The sequence below is a fragment of the Bos indicus x Bos taurus genome, chromosome 27 (assembly GCF_003369695.1).
Source record: "Bos indicus x Bos taurus breed Angus x Brahman F1 hybrid chromosome 27, Bos_hybrid_MaternalHap_v2.0, whole genome shotgun sequence".
NCBI lineage: Eukaryota > Metazoa > Chordata > Mammalia > Artiodactyla > Bovidae > Bos > Bos indicus x Bos taurus.
In genome coordinates, this window is record NC_040102.1 from 32,995,906 (window position 1) to 33,015,883 (window position 19,978).

The 19,978-nt window shown below is 40.2% G+C and overlaps 1 protein-coding gene across 4 annotated transcripts in view; it reads right to left on the minus strand.

Moving 5' to 3' along the window:
* The window catches only part of NSD3 (nuclear receptor binding SET domain protein 3), a 103,677-nt gene that overhangs the window by 63,207 nt on the left and 20,492 nt on the right, over positions 1–19,978 (minus strand). For all 4 annotated transcript variants that reach the window (XM_027529669.1, XM_027529671.1, XM_027529670.1 and 1 more), the window contains exon 2: positions 4,694–5,415. In XM_027529669.1, the coding sequence (XP_027385470.1) occupies positions 4,694–5,371 (678 nt within the window). In that variant the 5' untranslated portion in view covers positions 5,372–5,415. The remainder of the gene's footprint in view (positions 1–4,693; positions 5,416–19,978) is intronic.

The following is a 19,978-nucleotide window of genomic DNA, read 5'->3' on the forward strand; positions in this document are numbered from 1 at the left end:
TAAAGGTAATGCAATAATAGAACGTGAATATACATTGCAAAACGTGCTAACATGTGAGCAAAGCAGAAATATCTAGGAGGCGTTTGGAGATCTGAGACTTGAGCTCAAAAGAAAGGTAAAGAGAGATAACATATTACCACAAACATCAATTAAGAAGGGGAGTTTTTAAGATGAAATGGTCAATGGCAGTCAAATGCTTAGGAGTCAAGAAAAATAAGGAGTCAGAAATTGCCAACAGATAAAATATTGCTGGGTATAAAATCCACTTTCCTTCGACTGTTCAAAAGATAGATAAGCTTAAAAGAGATTAAAACCAAACAGGGACTGAAGATACCTTTTTGGTACTAACAGTGCTGCTTTAGGAAGAGAAAGCATCAGAGAAAAAGATGACAGTGAGCGAACTCTTCATAGCTTTAGAGTCATCTTAATTTCAAGTGAATGATTTTTATGGGTATACAATCTCTTTACATTTTTAGCTGATTTCACGTGGAAAGACCTTTTTTTTCCAGTAAAGAATCATAGGAAATTTCTTAATCTGGTAGAAAAAAATATGCTAATGGCAGCTAAAATAAAATTCTATTGCCCTAAATATTCCTTTCAAAAAAACTGGGGGAATTCCCTGGTGGTGCAGTGATTAGGGCTCGGGACTTTCACTGCCAACACCCGGGTTCAATCCCCGGTCAGGGAACGAAGATCCTGCAAGCCACGCAGTTCTAACCACACACACACACACACACACACACACACAAATATCTAGTATTTTTATTAAAATTCAAGAAAGAAATTTATCAGGATGAATAATACACATCAAATCCGGCAGAGTTCCAAATCCTTAAGAGTTTTCAAACATTAAGTAAAATCGTATTCTCTACAGGAACCAAAACCTTATGTCATCATTGAAGGTGGAAAGAAAAATGTACAGCCAGTAAACTGCTCATGCATTTTTTTCTTTTACTTTCTGAATAACCTGTAAGTTCGTAATGCATATAAACAGTTTCTAAGGATTTTAAGATCTAACAATTTGAGGCTGGAGAACGAGATATAACCTCTAACTTAGTGCTAATGGGGCCAAAGAAGCTGTCTGGCTTTTTATATGTGAAAACGGCAAGCTGAGAGTTACTGGGCCTGGCCTTAGTGGATAAGCCCACCGAGGGCTGGTGGAAGCCAGTGTTTAAACAGAGCCTACGCTCACATGCCTGAGGCATTACACCTGCCAAGTAGGAAGAAGTGCAGAAACATTTCCACATGTTTCTAATTTGGTGGGAGAGAAAGCAGCTAAAGCAGCTTTACAAAATACACAATTTCAGTAGTGATAGCAGGTCTCCTGCTGCTGAGCTGTTTGGACACACATCTTCATTGTTGGAAAGATGTACTTAGGTTGCTCCACAGAACAGCCGCTCTTTAGAAGGAAAGATAGCTCAGAATTGGGAGGAAATACTCGGAGAGAGAATACTAAGAAAAAAGGAAAGAAAATAGGAGTGAGTGGAATCTTGTTTTTAGATGAGACTTTGTTTGCTTTATCTGTCTCAAAAAAGAACATATGAGTGAGCTTTTAAGGAAGAAATATACATCTGTACACCTAGATGTAGTTATCAATGAACCCAGCTTGAGGATAGTCATTCCAGGCACCAGCTCTCACTGGGCTTCCCTCGGGCGAAGGGGAAGGGGAGCTGTCCAGTGGTGTCTGCAGACACTTCCGTGGGCTTCTCTTTCCCTTCCGAGCCCTCTGGACACCAAGGGTGTGGACCTCTAGCGACAGCCAGGAGTCACAAGGGTATCAAAAGTTAAAACACTTAAATCAACCATCCTCAAGGAAGCAAAAGGAACGTTGTTCAAGGAAACCCCTACAAAACCATACACGGTTACAAAAAAAACAGGCTGATGCATGCACATCCCTGTCTGCACGGCTTAGCAGAGGCATAGCCCTAACAACAAGCAGGGTCCTGGGACACCAGCTTCAATGTTCTACTGTCAGAGCGCAGCATCACTTTTATGGCACCTTCCCATAAGCTTAGACCTGCCCCGTGTGTGCCATAAAAGTCTAATTAATCAAATTCAACTAACAAGAGCTTAGCTCTTCACTACATTTCTTTGAAAGAAAATGTGGTGGGTGAGGGGAGAAAAACAAGGGAAAAAAAAACAACCCTAGATTTTCCCCCAAAGCTCAACTTTAAGGCAATGGTCTTGGTAACATTTAAAGCAATCAATGCCACTTACCACGTCTATATCTTCAAACAAACTGACATTCCTTTACCCCAAGAGACTGTAAGATCCTAAATAATGAAATATTAAATTATGCCCCTGCTGCTAAGTCACTTCAGTCATGTCCGACTCTGTGTAACCCCATAGACGGCAGCCCACCAGGCTCTGCTGTCCCTGGGATTCTCCAGGCAAGAACACTGGAGTGGGTTGCCATTTCCTTCTTCTACATGATTAAAAAAAAGAAAATGAACTAAAACTCTTAAATCACATCTAACCATTCTAATTCCTGGATATAACCATTAACTGAAGGTTTAAGTGATATAAACGGTCAGACATAGCAGACAACCAACAAAGACAGAATCGGCTTTAAAGTCTCACTGAAAAGTGACTACTAGACATATCATTGCACTGAACTATTTCCTGGATTCCAATAAAGCAGAGTGGATATGAAAAATGAATAGGCTATCTTCTCTTGCCTCTAACTGCTTCCAGCCCTATTTCTATTGTGAGATATATTTTAAACTGTACATTTTAATATTTTTATCAATGAGGCAAGAAGTCTAGCCTAGTAAGTAAAATTGGATATTCTCCTATTTGCCGGATTCTTTACAGCAAAAGAAAGTCGGGCCAGCAAGATGGTTCTTAGAACCTCAGCTAGAACCAAATTCAGGTTTTATGCATTTTCGTGATCTCAACAGTCACCAGGGCTTCGCATGTCTTTTCACTGCAGGTCCGTGAAAGAAATACTACAGTGGATGTATTTGGAGGGGAAAAAGTTAACTCCTCTCCTTTCACTGATTCATTCACTTAATAAGCAGTGTAAGATACTACACGAGCTAAGATCTGTGTGGGGAGGGGGAGTGCATTTAATAAATGACTTAAGAAATTTAAAGGCATTTCATAAACCACTTAGCTTCAGTGTCATTTTACAGCTACAGAACTAAGATGGCAGAACTGCTAGTGTCCACAATTTCTCTTTATCTCATCACTCAGTTTTATTTTCTTCATAGCACTTATCACTATCTGAACCTAGACACGTTTACATGCACACACGCACACGTGTGTGTGTGTGTGTGTGTGTGTGTGTGTGTATTTTCTGGCTCCTCTTACTAGGAAGTAGGCATCTTTTCACTTGCTGGCCAACTTTCAATTCTTAGAAAAGTGTCTAGCACACATTGGGTACTCAGTGGATATTTGTTAACTGAATAAGATAAACAATAGAAAATGAGAAAAACATATTGACTTATCACACCGACACTTGTGAGAGCCTAGGACAAGTGTGACCTTTTACTCCAGTGAAAGATCATGTTGATCTGCATAAAGAAGTGGAACTCAGCTACTAAGGAAAAGATGAGTTGGTAAGATGTAAACATTTCTTTGAATAGAAGATAACAAATTAACTTGCATACCAGATAGAAAAGCATTCATTTCTTCCCAAATAGGTCTGGGGACATCTTCAAGTCATACTTGTACATTAGAATATTAATGAAAAACTCTTCATTCAAGCTAGAATTGATTTGTTACATACCTCGTTATTAAGGAAATTAAAACTGAAGCCTCAGAGATGTTAAAAAAAAAATTAGTAGCACGCATCTTAAGTTACTACCAAAGGATGACTTTTATAAAATGCTACCTGAAGTTTTAATGAGTATGTATGGACACGACTGAGTGACTGAACTGAACTGAACTGATGAATACTAACTCTGATTTTAATAAAGAGTTCCTTTGTTTACCTCAGGTTATTTTGCAGCAAACACACTAGTGATGAGTGTAAATCTAAGCTCTCCTGGCAAACGTTGGTCCAGGAGGTTCCTTGGTGGCACAGTAGATAAGAATCTGCTTGCCAATGCAGGAGACATGGGTTCCATTCCTGGTTGGGGAAGATCCCATATGCTGTGGAACAGCTGAGCCCATGAGCCACAGCTACTGAACCCGTACTCTAGAGCCAGGAGCCGCAACTACGGAGCTGAAGCCCCAGTGCCTTAGACCCTGTGCTCTGCAACAAGAGAAGCCACTGCAATGAGGAGCCTGCCCACTGCAACAAAGATTAGCCCCTGCTTGCCACAACTAGAGAAAGTCCACGAGCAGCCAGGAAAACCTGGTGCAACCAGACCAAAAAAAAAGCTGAAGTTCTGGAACAATGGGAAACCAATTTCATTAACCATATTCTCACTGACTTTCCTCTTCATCTTCAGAAGCCAGTTTATTACAAGCAAGATTAAGTGAGACTGCTAAACAAAGACATCGGAGGCAAGACTTTTAGTGTCACATGTTTTTAAAATATTTCTTTACTCTGATGATGTCCATTCATTTACTCAACAAATATTTACTTACCACCTGTCATCATAACCCAAGCTCCTTGCCAGAGATCAGAAGAAATAAGTTATCAGAAATATTTACATTTGAAGAGATAAAACTGGAAAAAGATCTCTTGGACTTCCAGTAAATGTGAAAATATTACAAAAATTTTCAAAAAGATGTTTCAACTTACATTTTGTTCTTCTGGTTCTAATTTGGGGATTTTGTGTGACTTGCGCTCTTCAGATCTAGATGAGTCATGCTTGTTGCTCTTTTTCCTCTTTTCTTTTCTGCTTTCATGCTTTGACTTTGTGTGCTCACTTGCCTGGACTTCATTTAAAAGGTCTCCACAAAGGGAAGACTCAAACAATTCCCTGCCATTCTGGATAGTTTTGGTTATTTTTAGTTTAATTTCAGGTGAGCCAGTCTTCTTTGGAATCACAGTCTGTGGTACCGAAGGAGGAGGTGGTGGTGGCTGTGGAGGAGAAGGCTTTTCCAGAATTTCATGGGGTCGTGTGTTTGGAATTTCTGAATGGTAATAGTCACTGGGGCTAAAGTTTCTAACTGCACCAAAGCCGTTGGCGGACCCGTTGGGATACTGGTTATACGACTGGTATTTGGTTTGAGTTTCGTACATGCTGATGGACGGTGGGTAGCCATTCGTGAGTGGAGGAAGATCTTCTGTTGTGGGTGGGTACTGAAAGCCTTGCTGCAAGGTAGCTTCATATGGTGTCTGGCCACCATCTTCAACAATGTCACTGTTGTTATCAAAGGCATCCTCCTGGCGGATGTTGGCGGAGTCAATGAGTTGAGGTGGTTGCTGAATTGTGTTTCCCATGATCCCTTGCATGAAAGAGAAAGAGAAATCCATTGTTCTGCTCCAGCATCCTTAACTTTCCCTTTCTCTCATCGGGCCTAAAGTTTTAAAAGAAAGATCAAAAAGTGTTAGTTAATAACCTCAAAGGCTAGATGGCTAATCAATAGCAAAGGATTAAAATAAAATATTCTGAAGCCCATTTTCATATCCAGATCTGCACAAACACTGTTTTTAAAACAAGCAGCAATGTGATTCTGACACAGAACAAACACTTTTTATTGTAATGCTTATCTGTTTGAAACTCAATGACTGTCATAATAACTTGAGTAACAAAAATTTTGTCCTCTTTGCAAACATGCAAAATAGTTTTGACATTCCTTTGTTTCCCAAGTTAGAGATTATAAGTCTCAGTTAAAACTGGTAATTGCAAAATCAGCAGTGTCTTGACGCATACAAATTAAGTTCCATGGGAGTTTTCCTTGGATCATTCATGTTTTGTCCAGTGGTTCTGTTATTACAAAAATAATAAAATCTTATCGCAAATATTTTAAATACAAAATTTAAAAGGCCGAATAAGTCATGTGTAACCACTGTAAATACTTCAGTGGGTATTCTTCTAGATCTTTCTCTATATATTTACACACAAAATGTTTAAAATAGTTTAATCTGTGACTTGCTTATTCAACTTAAAATAAATCCTAGCTATCTTTCTACATCAGCCATGTACAGATCATTCTCATACATCCTTTACTCTCTAAGTGGCTGTGGTCACACTGTAAACAACTGTGGAATCTACCATATTTAACCATGAAAACCACTCAGTTGCTCACAACTCTTGGATATTATAAATGGGCTTACAGAAAACTTTCTTGAAACTGTATCTTTATGCGTATATATATTTCTCTAGGACAGGTCTGAAATTCCGATGATACTGTACAACTGTTCTATAGAACAGTTTATTATAGGCTGTACCATATCAATTTATACTCATACCAACAGTGTGAGGGGACAGCTAGTTCCCATGCTCTCGCCAGTATCTAGTTGTTTTTATTTTTTTTTCCTATTTTATTTTTTTAATTTTATTTTATTTTTAAACTTTACAATATTGTATTGGTTTTGCCAAATATCGAAATGAATCCGCCACAGGTATACACGTGTTCCCCATCCTGAACCCTCCTCCCTCCCCATACCCTCCCTCTGGGTCGTCCCAGTGCACCAGCCCCAAGCATCCAGTATCGTGCATCGAACCTGGTCTAGTTGTTTTTAATCAGTGATACAGATAATAGAATCATCTTTACTTTTACAAAAGGCACATGTCAAGATCTATATACTGATGACCCTGATTCAGTAAATCTGGGGTGAGGCCTAGGGCATGAGTATTTTTTTTTCCAGTTCTATATGTATTTGTTATTTATTTTTAGTTGAAGGATAACTGCTTTACAATATTGTGTTAGTTTCTGTCATACACTAACTTGATTCAGCCATAGGTATGCATATGTCCCCTCCCCATTTAACCACCCTCCCACTTCCCAGCCCATCCCACCCCTCTCGGGTGTCACATGAGCTCCCTGAGTCATACAGCAAATTCCCACTGGCCGTGTATTTTATATATGGTACTGGATATATTTCCATGCTACTATCTCCATTCGTCTCACCCTTGCCTTGACCCCTACCCTCCATGCCCACAAGTCTGCTCTCTGTCTGCATCTCCACTGCTGCCCTGCAGGTAGGTTCATGAGTACCATCTTTCTAGATTCCATATATAGAGCACGAGTATTTTAAGGCCATATTGCAGCTAATCCTGCTGCACACTGTTGGCCAGGTCACTGCTTTACTTACAGTTACTGTGCCTTCTCTAGAAGGTGTCTGGAATTGCCCACACCGTGTGACAATGTTACAGTATGGATGAGCATCTGTTAGGAAATGCTTTAAGACCACTCTGCTCTGTCATAGGTTTGACAGGTCCACATCCTGAGACAGGAGATTAATGGACTGCCCAGATATAATTTTGAAAATCCTGTAAACACCTCTTCTAAAAAGCTCTAAGGCTGAGAGGATTTCACTACTGTGTCAAGTCTGATGAGCTAACTGTAGAGGGCAGAATGCAGGGAAGTGGATTCGGAGACTAGAGCCCAGTTCAATTCCGTGATTTACTGGTAATGTTCACCATCGTGGTTCTAGTAGAAAAACGATAAAGCAAGTAAGCCAAAACAGTGAAGGGAAGAAGGAAATAAAAGCGGACAACATTTTCCAAGGTGTAGCCAATAAAACAGCTGTTGATTCTGATGTTTGCAAGTGGAATGAATGTTACCAGTTCTTAACTTGCAAACGAATGAATATGAGAGCTTACAGAAAATCAAACTGCCTTTACTGCTCTATACTGGAGTGAGGTGAGGGGGAGGGGGGCAGCCACAGGATGTGAGAGAGCACTCCCACTTCCTTAGCATCTACTCTGGGCCAAGCACTTTTTACATATCTCACTTAATCCTCAAAACAACTCTTCAAGGTGGAGTGACTCCTGGCTCACAGATAAAGAAAGCGAGCTGCAGAGGCGTTCTTCGGGGGCTTGCTTAAACCCCAACGCCAAGGAGGCTGAATTAGGATTTGCATGTAGGCATCTCTGACTCTGAAGCCCAAGATTTTTGCCATCATGCCACTGCCACTTTCCTCAGATGTTAAGTTCTGAGAGGATTTGCTTCTTTTGTTCACGTATTGGGTTGGCCCAAAAGTTCATTTGATGTTTTCCATTACATTGTATGGAAAAACCCACATGAACCTTTTGGTCAACTCTGTTCTTTATTGCTTGGTCACTGCTAAAACAGCAACTAACCATTTCATAATAACCACCACTAACACTTAAAAGACAGTTTAGTACATGCCAGGAGCCACTCTAAGAGCTCTACAAACAGGACACCATTTAACGCTCCCAACAGACAGTCTGGTCTCAGAGTCCGTGTTCCTAACCAGCATATCATACTGATAATGCTCATAAAGGTTAGAAATCATATATAGCTTAAGAATTGAACCTTACCCTAATCTGACCCTTGACAAAAATATGTACTTCACAGACACAAGAAAGTATGTTCTAAATTCTGTAAACACACATGGGGCAAGTATACAGGTAGAATTCAACAGTTCTCCAAACTTCCAACTTGAAAGCAAATTAAACACCAGCATTTGACATCATGCAATCTGTGTTTTTGGTTCTTGTAACTGTCATACACAAGATCAGCTTCCAGATAACATCCCATAGTCTTTAGAGGTTTTCAGGCACATGCACTCAGGGACTGCAAGGAGATCAAACCAGTCAATCCTAAAGGAAATCAATCCTGAATATTCACTGGAAGGACTGATACTGAAGCTGAAGTTCCAATACTGTGCCCAACTGATATGAAAAGCCAACTCATTAGAAAAGACCCTGATGCTAGGAAGGATTGAAGGCAGGAGGAAAAGGGGACAACAGAGGACGACATGGTTGGATGGCATCACCAACTCAATGGGTGTGAGTTTGAGCAAGCTCTGGGAGACGGCAGAGGATAGAGAAGCCTGGTGTGCTGCAGTCCATGGGGTCAGAGAGAGTCCGACATGACTGAGCGACTGAACAACAATTCAGATTTCTGATACTTCTGACTTAGTTCCAAACACAAACTTCTAAGAAGTCTGGCATTTTCCCCCTTCTCTTCTCTAGCCCTATAACCAAATATTTTATTTTAGTTTGAACTAAGAAAAGAAATAACATTACTATATTACAATTACAGTATAAAAGTTAGAGGGCTTCCCAGGTGGCACTAGTGGTAAAGAACCCACCTGCCAATGCAGGAGACATAGAGACATGGGTTCAGTCCTTGGGTTGAGAAGATCCCCTGGAGAAGGAAATGGCAACCCACCCAAGTATTCTTGCCTGGAGAATCCCACGGACAGAGGGGCCTAGTGGTCTACAGTCCAAAGGATCACAAAGAGCTGGATACCACTAAAGTGACTTAGCACACATGCACGCATACGAGTTTGCAATTACACAGTGTTTTCACACACTTTCTTATTTGATCGGCCAAACAATCCTGTAAAGCTGACAGGGCAGGTGTTAGCTTCATTTTTCAGATAACTACATTCAATATTTGCCAAATTTCCCAAGACTACAAAGCTAATTAGCGAGTAAGCCTGAAAAAGAATCAATCTCTTAGCTTTCTAATCCTGTGTTCCTTTCACGAGACCCCATGCCAGAGACTATCCAACCACCCAGAGACAACACAAAATCGTCTTGAGAGTCGTATGTTCAAAGCTTAGCAGACTGTCCTTTCCTAACTCAGCTTTGCTTCCAGACTACCCTGCACTGCTCGCTGCTTCCACTGTTTTTCCAGCTCCCAGGCCAGGAGCCTCAGGTTCATATGAGGGTGACTGATTCTTCCTTCTCAGTGAAGCCATAAAACTAAACATTGGACAAGTCTAGTACCTATTCCTTTGAACTCTGATTTGTTCTCCTTTTTAAAAAAACAATTTTATTTATTTATTTTTGGCTGTGCTGGGTCTTCACTGCTACTCAGGCATTTTTTCCTAGCTGCAGAGGGTGTAGGCTACTCTCTAGCAGCCACGTGTGTGCTTCTCATTGCAGTGGCTGCTCCTGTTGCAGAGCACGGGCGCTAGGGTGCATGGACTTCAGCAGTCACCGCTCCTGGGCTCTAGAGCACAGACTCAGCAGCTGCGGTGCATGGGCTTAGCTGCTCTGCGGCATGTGCAATCGTCCCAGCCCAGGGATCAAATCCATAGCTCCTGTATTAGCAGGCAGATTCTCTACTGCTGAGCCACCAGGGAAGTCCTTGATTTGTTCTCTGATTTCTATATCCATGTCAGGCCAGGCCCTCGTCAGCACCTGATCCTGGAACTACAACAACTGATTTTCTAGGTATTTCTCACCTCTAGTCTCTTCCTGCACAGCTGCCAGGGGATGCTTCTAAAGCCAACCTGCACCGAGTCTGTTCCTATGTTGATGTTCTGAACTTCACACACCAAGTCTCTTCTGTGCCTTTCGAGATTTTCCACAATCTGATTTTTTTTTACCAACCCAAATTGCAAGGGCATGAATGACCTTTTCTGAGCATCCACTGAGCCAGATATCTATAAACTGTGGCCTAATATACTTTATTTAATCCTACGATGCAAAGTATTACCCCCATCTTACACATGAGAAGGGATGGGGCTCAGAAAGATCATGTGATTTGCCCTTAGTCACACGACCAACAGAAGTTGAATAAAATGGTGAAATTTGTATCTTTTAACTCCAGTACAGAACCAAGTAATGTCAGGTGGTACAGTGGTAGGGAACCTGCCTGCAGTGCAGGAGACACGGGTTCCATCCCTGGGTTGGGAAGATCCCCTGGAGGAGGAAAGGGCAACCTGCTTCAGTATCCTTACTGGGAAATCTCCTGAACAGAGGAGTCTGGGGGCTACAGCCCATGGGTCGCAAAGAGTTGGACAGGACTGAGCGACCAAGCATGGGATGCTCTACATGGCGGCTGCCTCATAATCTTTGAACTACCCAAACTTCCCACTTTAACCCAATATGCTCCAGACACACAACCCAAGGGCCTGTCAGGCAGCTTCACTCACATCCCACAAGCACCTTAAAATGTCTAATAGTGAACTCTCAGTTTCTATTTTACTTAAATGTGTCCTTCCCCTAGTCCTTCCCCTGAGAAGAAAATGAAACCTCCACCTACCAGCTGCAGAAGCCAGAAGCCTGGGAATCATGACACACCCCTTTCCCTCACTTCTACTCTTGTCCAGCCGATCCATAAAATACCCGAGCCTTACTCCCCAGGCATCTGACTCACGCTGGTCTATCTCATTCCACCTCTGGTTCCTCACCGAGGCTCTTGCACAACCGTCTCCCCGATCTCCACACAACCCACGTCCCCAGAGAATGGCCCGTCACCTTTAAAAAAATGAATCCAACCGTGCAACCGCCCCTCAAAATATAGCAGGAAAGACGAACAATAGGGAGGACTCTCACAAACGTCATTTTGAACAAAAGTGGTCAGACACGGCGATTCCACTTACACAGTACACAGTGTGATTTCATTTACACAGGGGTCAGAAACAGGATGAAGTTAGGCCTAAATCTATGGGGACGGCTGTCAGAATAGTAGCTGCTTTCTTGAAAATGGTGCTGTAGACACTGGAAGGGGGCCACAGGGAGGTTTCTGAGCCGTTGGTTATGTTTGAGTTATTCATCTAGATAGTAATGACATGATTTACTGAAATAGGCAAAAATAAGCAACAAAACCTTCAATGCCCTCCCAGTGGCACTCAAGTAAAATCCGGGCTCAGTATCATGCCTGCGCGCTCAGGCCTCAGTTTGTAAACTACCAAAGTCATCTACCATCACTCGCCACAGAAGCATCGCACTCCGGCCACAGGGGCTTCTTATCAATTTCTCAAATGTGCCCACTTCATTTCTGTCATTGGAATTTTCACCTCTGTTGCTCCAACTACCTGAACACTCATTATCTCTCAGAGAAGACTTCTGCAGTCCTTAGCACCCTCTCCTCACTGAGTCTGTTTTGTGTCCTTTATAACAGCACTTACAGTAACATGCCTTATACAAATATGCGTTTGCCTTTTTATGGTCTCTCTCCCTCATTCCACTGCATGCTCTACAAGCACAGGGACTATGGATATCTTATTCAAGGCTAGATATTCAATACTGTTCAGTTAATAAATGAATGAAAGCATCCCTGACTTCAAAGGGCTTAAAACTAGTATACCTTCACTGACCTGCAGGATTTCTGGGGATATTCGCCTATAATGTAACTCTACTCACCCACTAATCCCTGGTTTGGTAGAAAATGAGTTATGCTTATTGCAAAAAAACAAACAGAAACACTGACACCCATAGTTACATGGTCAACTGATCTTCCACAAAGGTGTCAAGTAATTCGAGGAAAAGGACTTCCCTGGTGGCTCAGTGGTAAAGAATCCGCCTGCCAATGCAGAAGACACGGGTTCGATCCCTGGGTCAGGAAGATCCCCTGGAGAAGGAAATGGCAATCCACTCCAGTATTCTTGCCTGGAGAATCCCACGGACAGAGGGGCCTGGAGGGTTACAGTCCATGGGGTTGCAAGAGAGTTGGGCACAACATAGTGACTGAACAACAACAACTAATTCAAGGAAAAAGGATGGTATTTTCAACAGACAAGGCTGGAAAAAAAATATGACTGGATAGCTGTTTGGGAAGAGCAAACCTCACCCTTACTTTACTTTATACAAAAAAATACTTAAAGTTAGTTCATAAACCTGGTACTCAAACCATAAAACTTCTAGACTAAAAACATGGGAGAAAATATCCGATTGTGTTAGGCAAAGATTTCTTCCACAGGATGCAAATATCATGACCTACGAAAGAAAAAGATGGATAAAATGGACTTCAAAATTAAAAACTCTTGCTCTTCAAAAGACACAGTTAAAAGGGAAAAAAAGTGAATCACAGGCAGAGAGAAAGGTATCTGCAAAGTATATATCTCATAAAAAATATCCTTACACTCTTACATTCTAGGAAATGGGGAGAGACCCACTAAGGGTTTTTGAGCAAAAATGGGACCAGTTAAATGACGGTTTCAATATTCATCACTCTACAGGTGGCTTACCAATTGCAAACAGGATTGCGCACAGGACAGAGCACTTCACACGAGGGAGTAGACACGGTTTTACCAGAGGCGGGCCAGCTGGCCTCCTGGGCCTCGTGGTGTGATTCATGCACACATCATCATTCCCCAAGTCCCCTTCCCAGTGCTTACACCAAACCTCAAAATGAGGAAGCAATCAGACAAATCCAAAGTGTGGGACCTTCTCTCAGAAAACTGGCCCCGGCTCTTAAAAAAGTGAAAGTTACAAAACTCTTTATTTGAAAAGACCAGTGCAATTCGTGAACTTTGATTAAATCCTGGATGTAAACACAAGCATACACAATGAGGTAAAAAACAGTGTTTAGGAGAAAATGAAAATTTAAAACGCAAACTAGGGGCTTCCCTCATGACCAAGACTCCACTCTCCCCATGCAGGGGGCCCAGGTTCTAGATCCCACACACTGCAACTGCAGGTCCTGCCTGCAGCAACTAGGACCCAGCACGGCCAAAGAAATAAATATAATAATATTTCAAAAATAAATAAAATAACTAGCTATTAAACAATGGTGCTGTTAATTTTCAAGGGTATGATAACACTAATCTGTTAATGTAAGAGAATGTCCTTATTCTTAGAAGAGCTATGCTTAAATATTTAAAGTGTCCTAGGATCCACAACTTTCAAATGGTTTAACATTTAAACAGTACATATATCTAGAGTAAAACAAAGCAGGCAAAAAATGTTAACAACTAATCCAGGTGTCGACTATAATAGTCTTTTAATTTTCCTAAAGATTTGAAAAATTTGAAAGTGAAATGTTGGGGAAAAAAAAAATTTAGCTAAGGGGCTGGAAGAAATATTAAAAAGAAAAAGCAACTGCTTCTTAAGGCAGAACAGCATGCATTAAATCTTGACAGCGTATTCTGACCAACTCAGCCAAATGGCTCACTGTATCATATTTTCTAGGAAGTCTAAGCATGAATAGAGCCACACTTTCTCATATTGCACCTCCAAATAACACAATAATGCAATCAAGAAAGCAATTTTGATAATTAAAAAAAAAAAAGATATTTTGAAACTATAAAATTCTTTACATAGTGATTTTTATACATACTGGAGTCTGGTGGCCAGCATTCAAACAGCAGACACACTGATATAGAGAATTAGGAGCCAGAGATGCGAGTTCAATCCCTGGGTTGGTAAGATTCCCCGAAGGAGGGCATAGCAACCCACTCCAGTATTCTTGCCTAGAGAATTCCATGGACAGAGGAACCTGGTGGGCTGCAGTCCATGGGTTCACACAGTTGGACACAATTTAGTGACTAAACAACAGCAAAAGTGTTGCTGTAGGAATTAAGAGAATCCATGAGCAGTACTTTGGACAATGCCCAGAGTTAGAGCTCAGTATCTGTTGGCTGTTACCATAATATTATCATTCAGCACAATGCTGGGCACACAGAACTTAGGAAAAACCTGATCTCTGACCCAAAGGCATTTACAGTTTCTTTAGTATATAAGACAAGATAGGATATTATGGTCAGGACTCATAAAACAGTAAACAATGTAAACAACATTAAACAGAAGGTGACTAAGAGTTACACTGTGTGTCATCACACTTACAACAGACATTGAGAACAGTGCTCATGTAGGCAAGGAGGCCTCTAGACCACGAAAGACAGGCAGGATTGGAGGTTAGGTGTTTTTCACCCACACATTTTAAAACTACTCCACAAGAGTCATCAAAAACTCTCACACCTTGGTCATTAACAAAGCCCTGATAAAGATGTTTTAACCTTTTTTGTATTACTAAAGTAATAGTAATAATGACTAGCATTTGAGGACTTAACTACACGTCAATACTATCTCAAATACTTCACATTTCTGTGATTATTTCACTCCCCAAAACAGGTCTTTGAGGAAATACTATTACTACCCCCATTTCACAAGTGAAAATGAAGGCCAGTGTGATTAAGTGACTTCCTCAGCCAGACATCCTGTAAATGGAGAATCCACACAGAGGCCCTCTGCCCCACAAACTGGCTCTTGACAAGTAAACGCATTGCCCACAGTCCCTAAGTATGTCAAGTAAACAGCAACACAAACATTCACTTTACTGAATTACTTACTGAAGTAATTATTTACTGAATTATTTACTGAAATCATAACGCACACTTCCTGAGCGTTAGCTCCGCTGCCCAGAGCTAACAATTTGGTGGGAGACGTAATGGACTAGTATTCGGTCCATTGTAATATGTAGTTCCAAGTAAATGAAACCACCACAGGCCAACAATTTAGGACAAATTCTTCCTCTGACCAATGTTTTCACACTGGTTTTTAAGATGAAAGAAATCAGTGAATGAAAAAAAAAAAAAAAGATGAAAAGAAATCAATGAATGAATACTTTTCCCTTATTTTTGATGAAGCTGTTCACAAACATTTTTTATAATTTTGTTTATTTATTTATGGCTGTTCTGGGTCTTCGTTGGTGCATGGTCTTTTCTCTAGTCATGCTATGCAAGCTCTAGGTGCACGGGCTTCAGTAGTTGTGGTATGTGGGCTGAATAACTGTGGCTCCAAGGCTCTAGAGCCAGGCTTGGTAGCTGTGGCACACAGGCTTAGTCGCTCCGAGGCATGTGGGATCTTCCCTGACCAGGGATCAAACCCGTGGCAGGAGGATTCTTTACCACTGAGCCATCAGGGAAGCTCCATAGACATTTTTTAAAGGAAAACAGTTGAAAATTATCAACTAAAGCTTTAGGCCATTCATTCTCCAGCTTGTTCAGGAGAGGAGTGATAACAGAAAAGTTTACTTAAGTCAATCTCAGATACAAAGTCTAAAAAAAAAAAAAAAAAAGCATATGATGTTTCAGATGAACAACTGAGCTACTCAAGTATTCATGACATGTTAAATGTAAAGTCTAAGTCACCATAACAAATTCTTATCCTAATGTGAACAATTTCCTTTTGTAGACTGTACATACTGCTGGATTCTACTTTACAGAATTACACACCGTGCTGTATGTACTTATTTTCCTATGTTTAACATCAGTTTCTTCTCCACAAGAAAAAAACACTTCATATTTCATTATAGGTTAAAATTCCTCATACTGACATCATTATTCAGGCTTTTTGGAATCGGAAGTAGCTCTAAAGGTGTCATATAAATAACCCATTTTTGTCTTCAGATCAATTACCCCTTCAATACATTCCTAGGTTACTTAATTTGTAAATCTAACCACATCACTTTTCTGTTTAAAAGCTGTCAATGATTTCTAGAAAAAGCCAAAGTAGTTTGGCCCACAGAGCACACAGGCCCTCCAAGCAAGGTCCCCATCCCCATCTCCAGACTCAAGTCACTTCTGTACACTGGTAACGTCAGGTTACTTGGAATCACTGTACACGCTGGGATTTCACACCACTGTACCTTTACTAATATTGTCTCCTATGCCTGCCATGCTGAGTCACTTCAGTCATGTCCCACTCTGTGTGTGACCCCATGGACTGTAGCCCACCCAGCTCCTCTGTCAATGGGATTCTCCAGGCAAGAATACTAGAGTGGGTTGCCATGCCCCTCTCCAGGGGATCTTCCTGACCCAGGGATTAAACAGGCATCTCTTACACCTAACCTGCATCAGCAGGTGGGTTCTTTACCATGAGCACCACCCAGGAAGCCCAATTCTTTTACTTTTTTTTTTTTTTTTGGCTTATTTAACCATCCTGAACTCAGAAAGTCATTTCCTAGAAGTATTCACTTAAGTTCCATGCTAGTCTGAGTAACTTTTCTCTGTTTCCTAAGATAAATAATACCTCTTAGAATTCATCATGAAACTGTCTGTGTGATTTTCTTAAGAGCAGGAAGTAATTTTATTCATCCATATGCTCCCAGAACCCAAACTGAAGGCTAGAGGCGGGGCTTCAGTGAATCTCTGAAACTAAACTGTATGAACTTAAGGGAGCTATTACGTATAAATGAACTGCTTCAAAGAGTAGTTGAGGATCTTTCTATGAAGAATGCAAGATAATATAAAGATAATATAAAGGCAACTGTGGTCTCCTCAGGAATATCCTTGGCAAAATCTGACCATTCTCTAAGCCATTACTGAGATTCTCCTTAGTTCTGGACTATGCTTCCCTGCGAGGCTTAAAGCCCCGAGAGACTGACATGAAGTCAAATGCATTTCCAAGGAGAGTCTACTAACCCAACGAAAGACTGAAAGATATCAAAAACTCCTTTATAAGGGGATCTATTTAAAACCCCAGTGTCAACCAATTTTTACTTTCTGCCTAGAATGATGTATGTGTAGGAGAATGAGCAGTAATGTTCCCAAAGTGCCTTGTTTTCTCTGATACAAATATATTTACAAGGACCTGCTTCAGAGGATTCTGGAGAGCGTTCACCACATCAAGATGTTAGGGAGTGGGCTAGTATGTCGTGGGGATACAGTCTGAAAATGGGGCCCCTTCTCCCAAGGACGGGAAAGGAGCTAGAGGTGGAGATCTGAGCAGTGGGGTTAAGCCAAACTCCTGAAGTGACCCTTTCCTCTTCACCCGACTCCTCTCAGACATCCAGTTTTTCAAAGTCCTGTGCCTCCAAGCCTGATCTCACTTGAGTTCCTGCCAGGCTTACGTGTGTACCACATTAGCACCCCAGTGACCTGAAGATTCTACGTAATTGTTTTATGTATATATGCAAATACACAAATGTCAACATTTTAAGTAATCTGATAAACTCTTTGGAACCATGCAAAAAATAGAAATAAAACCCTAGTGTTATTAATACTGCAGATATGAAATTCAGAATGTGGAAGCTCTCTAGCTCAAACTGTCAAAATCACAGTTAACTGACTTAGCATGAAAATGAATCCTTATTTTGAAACCTATTCCAGTTGTTATAATCAATCTTACTAAAATACACAGTGTACTTGATATATCATTACAATTTTTACAGCTAAAGAAAAATAGTAGAATATAACGTGATTCCCACAACACAGAAGAGGGTGGCCTCCCTTTACTCCAGGATAAACAAGGGATCCAGATGTTTCTTTATGTGAACTGCACAAGAAATATTTCTCAAGGTTTATGATAAATCCACAGTCTGCATGTGTTTCTATAGTAACAGTGCACGCAGACAGTTTACAGATGTGAACCAGCTATGCTGCTTCTTGAAAACCTGGCATTTTTACTGTTTGATGATTTCTGTGGCAAACCACTATAAAAACAATACATCATGTTCAAAATTTAGAGGTTATTTGTGCTTTAAAGCAAAAAAAAATTGATATTAAATTTAAGTATATACAAATTGAGGTGTAACAAGAGAAAGCTATCAAATATATTCATATACTGACTTCTAACTGAATGATCACTAACATTTGAAAGTCAGATCCTGTATTTGAAATCAGTTGAATACATACAAGCATTACCCCTCCAAAAATATCAACTGAGACTCATATTTAATGACAGAATATGAAGATTTCTTGATGACAGCATCAAGGGAGTCATTTTACTATTTTTTCCCCAAATCTACACCAAGAAGAAAATGGTAACAGGAGTTAATTTTATTTTTTTTAAAAAGGGTCCATTATTTTTAGTACATAGGTCTGCAAAGGTAAAACCAGGGCCTCTATAAAGTAAAAACTTGAAAAAACATGCAGAATCTATATAGGAAGAATGCTAAAATCCCCTAAATGCTAGGAGACTCCCTTTCTTTTTGCTTGTATGTTCTCTTCATATTTTAATCACATCCATGATCAGAGTGATCCTTTGACTATAAGCTATAAATTCTGTATTACCCATTTTGGCTTTCATAATTTAAAAATTGTTTGTTAGTAATGTAATGACAAAAGTGTACTGTTAAAAAAAGAACAGAGGTATATAATTTTGTTATAATTTTCTGTTTTAAAACTGTGAGTCATTCATCCTTTTTGAAAATAAGACAGAAATATTTTTAAAGAGTCCAAACACACACCTTTAAAAATCAGGAAACATAAAACCGCTACCAAGTATGAACAAGATGCAAATTATGTTAAAAATTAATATTCTTCCTTCACAAGCCTTTTGACATTTTTACTTCACTGCACATACAGAAAACTGGGGGTGAAAGTTATGGGGAAAAAAATCAGCCATTTGGTTCTAAGAACTTGATCATGCCTCTTTAGTACCAAAAAGGGAATGAGTAATAATATTTACCTTTTAATCACTAAAAGTAGCTAGAATTGATAGCATCTAATCTGGCTATCTGGCTATGCTATAGACAAAAAGCACTAACTGAATTTGGTACAGTGACTATACAACTCAATGTCAATCTTTCAAACCAAGTGTGTCCTGCTTGAAAATTTTTAATCAAGGAAATTTTTTTGTTTGCTCAGTCGCTAAGTCAAGCCCAACTCTTTGCGACATTATGGACTGGAGCATGCCACTGTCAAGGAAATACAAAGTTAATAAATTGAAGTGGTGTTCCATTTGTTTTTAAGTTATCTTATCTTTTGAAGGAACTAAAACTGTATCAGTTTACAAGACTTAACATTTATTCACAAACAAACAAAAGTACTTCTAAAAGCAACCAAGAGTTACACAGTTGGTAGTTACAGCGGTCTATCCATATCTGTAACTATAGTGGTATAAAAGCAAATTATTTCTGACAAATTGGGCATTTTCTCTCAGTTTGTTAAATTCCCATGATAATACAAAGGCTTGAATTTGGAGGCTGCTACATAAATATATTAACTCTACAGGTTCTTTTAATTTCCTTATGACTTTGGAATGAAAATTTGAGGATGTCAAAATCATGAGGTTTGAAAAGAGTGCTGGTCAAACTTCTGAATCATTTAAAGAGGTTTACTACCATTCTGATTGAGGCTAACTCTTTGAAAGTTTAATGCAAAAAAAAAAAAAGTGTGGGGAATTCCCTGGTGGTTCAGTGGTTAGGACTCTGTGCTTTCACTGTGGGGGATTTGGGTTCAGTCCTTGGTCAGGGAACTAAGATCCTGCAAGCCAAGTGGTGCAACCCCCCCAAAAAAAGTTAAAATTTCATGTTATGATTAAGG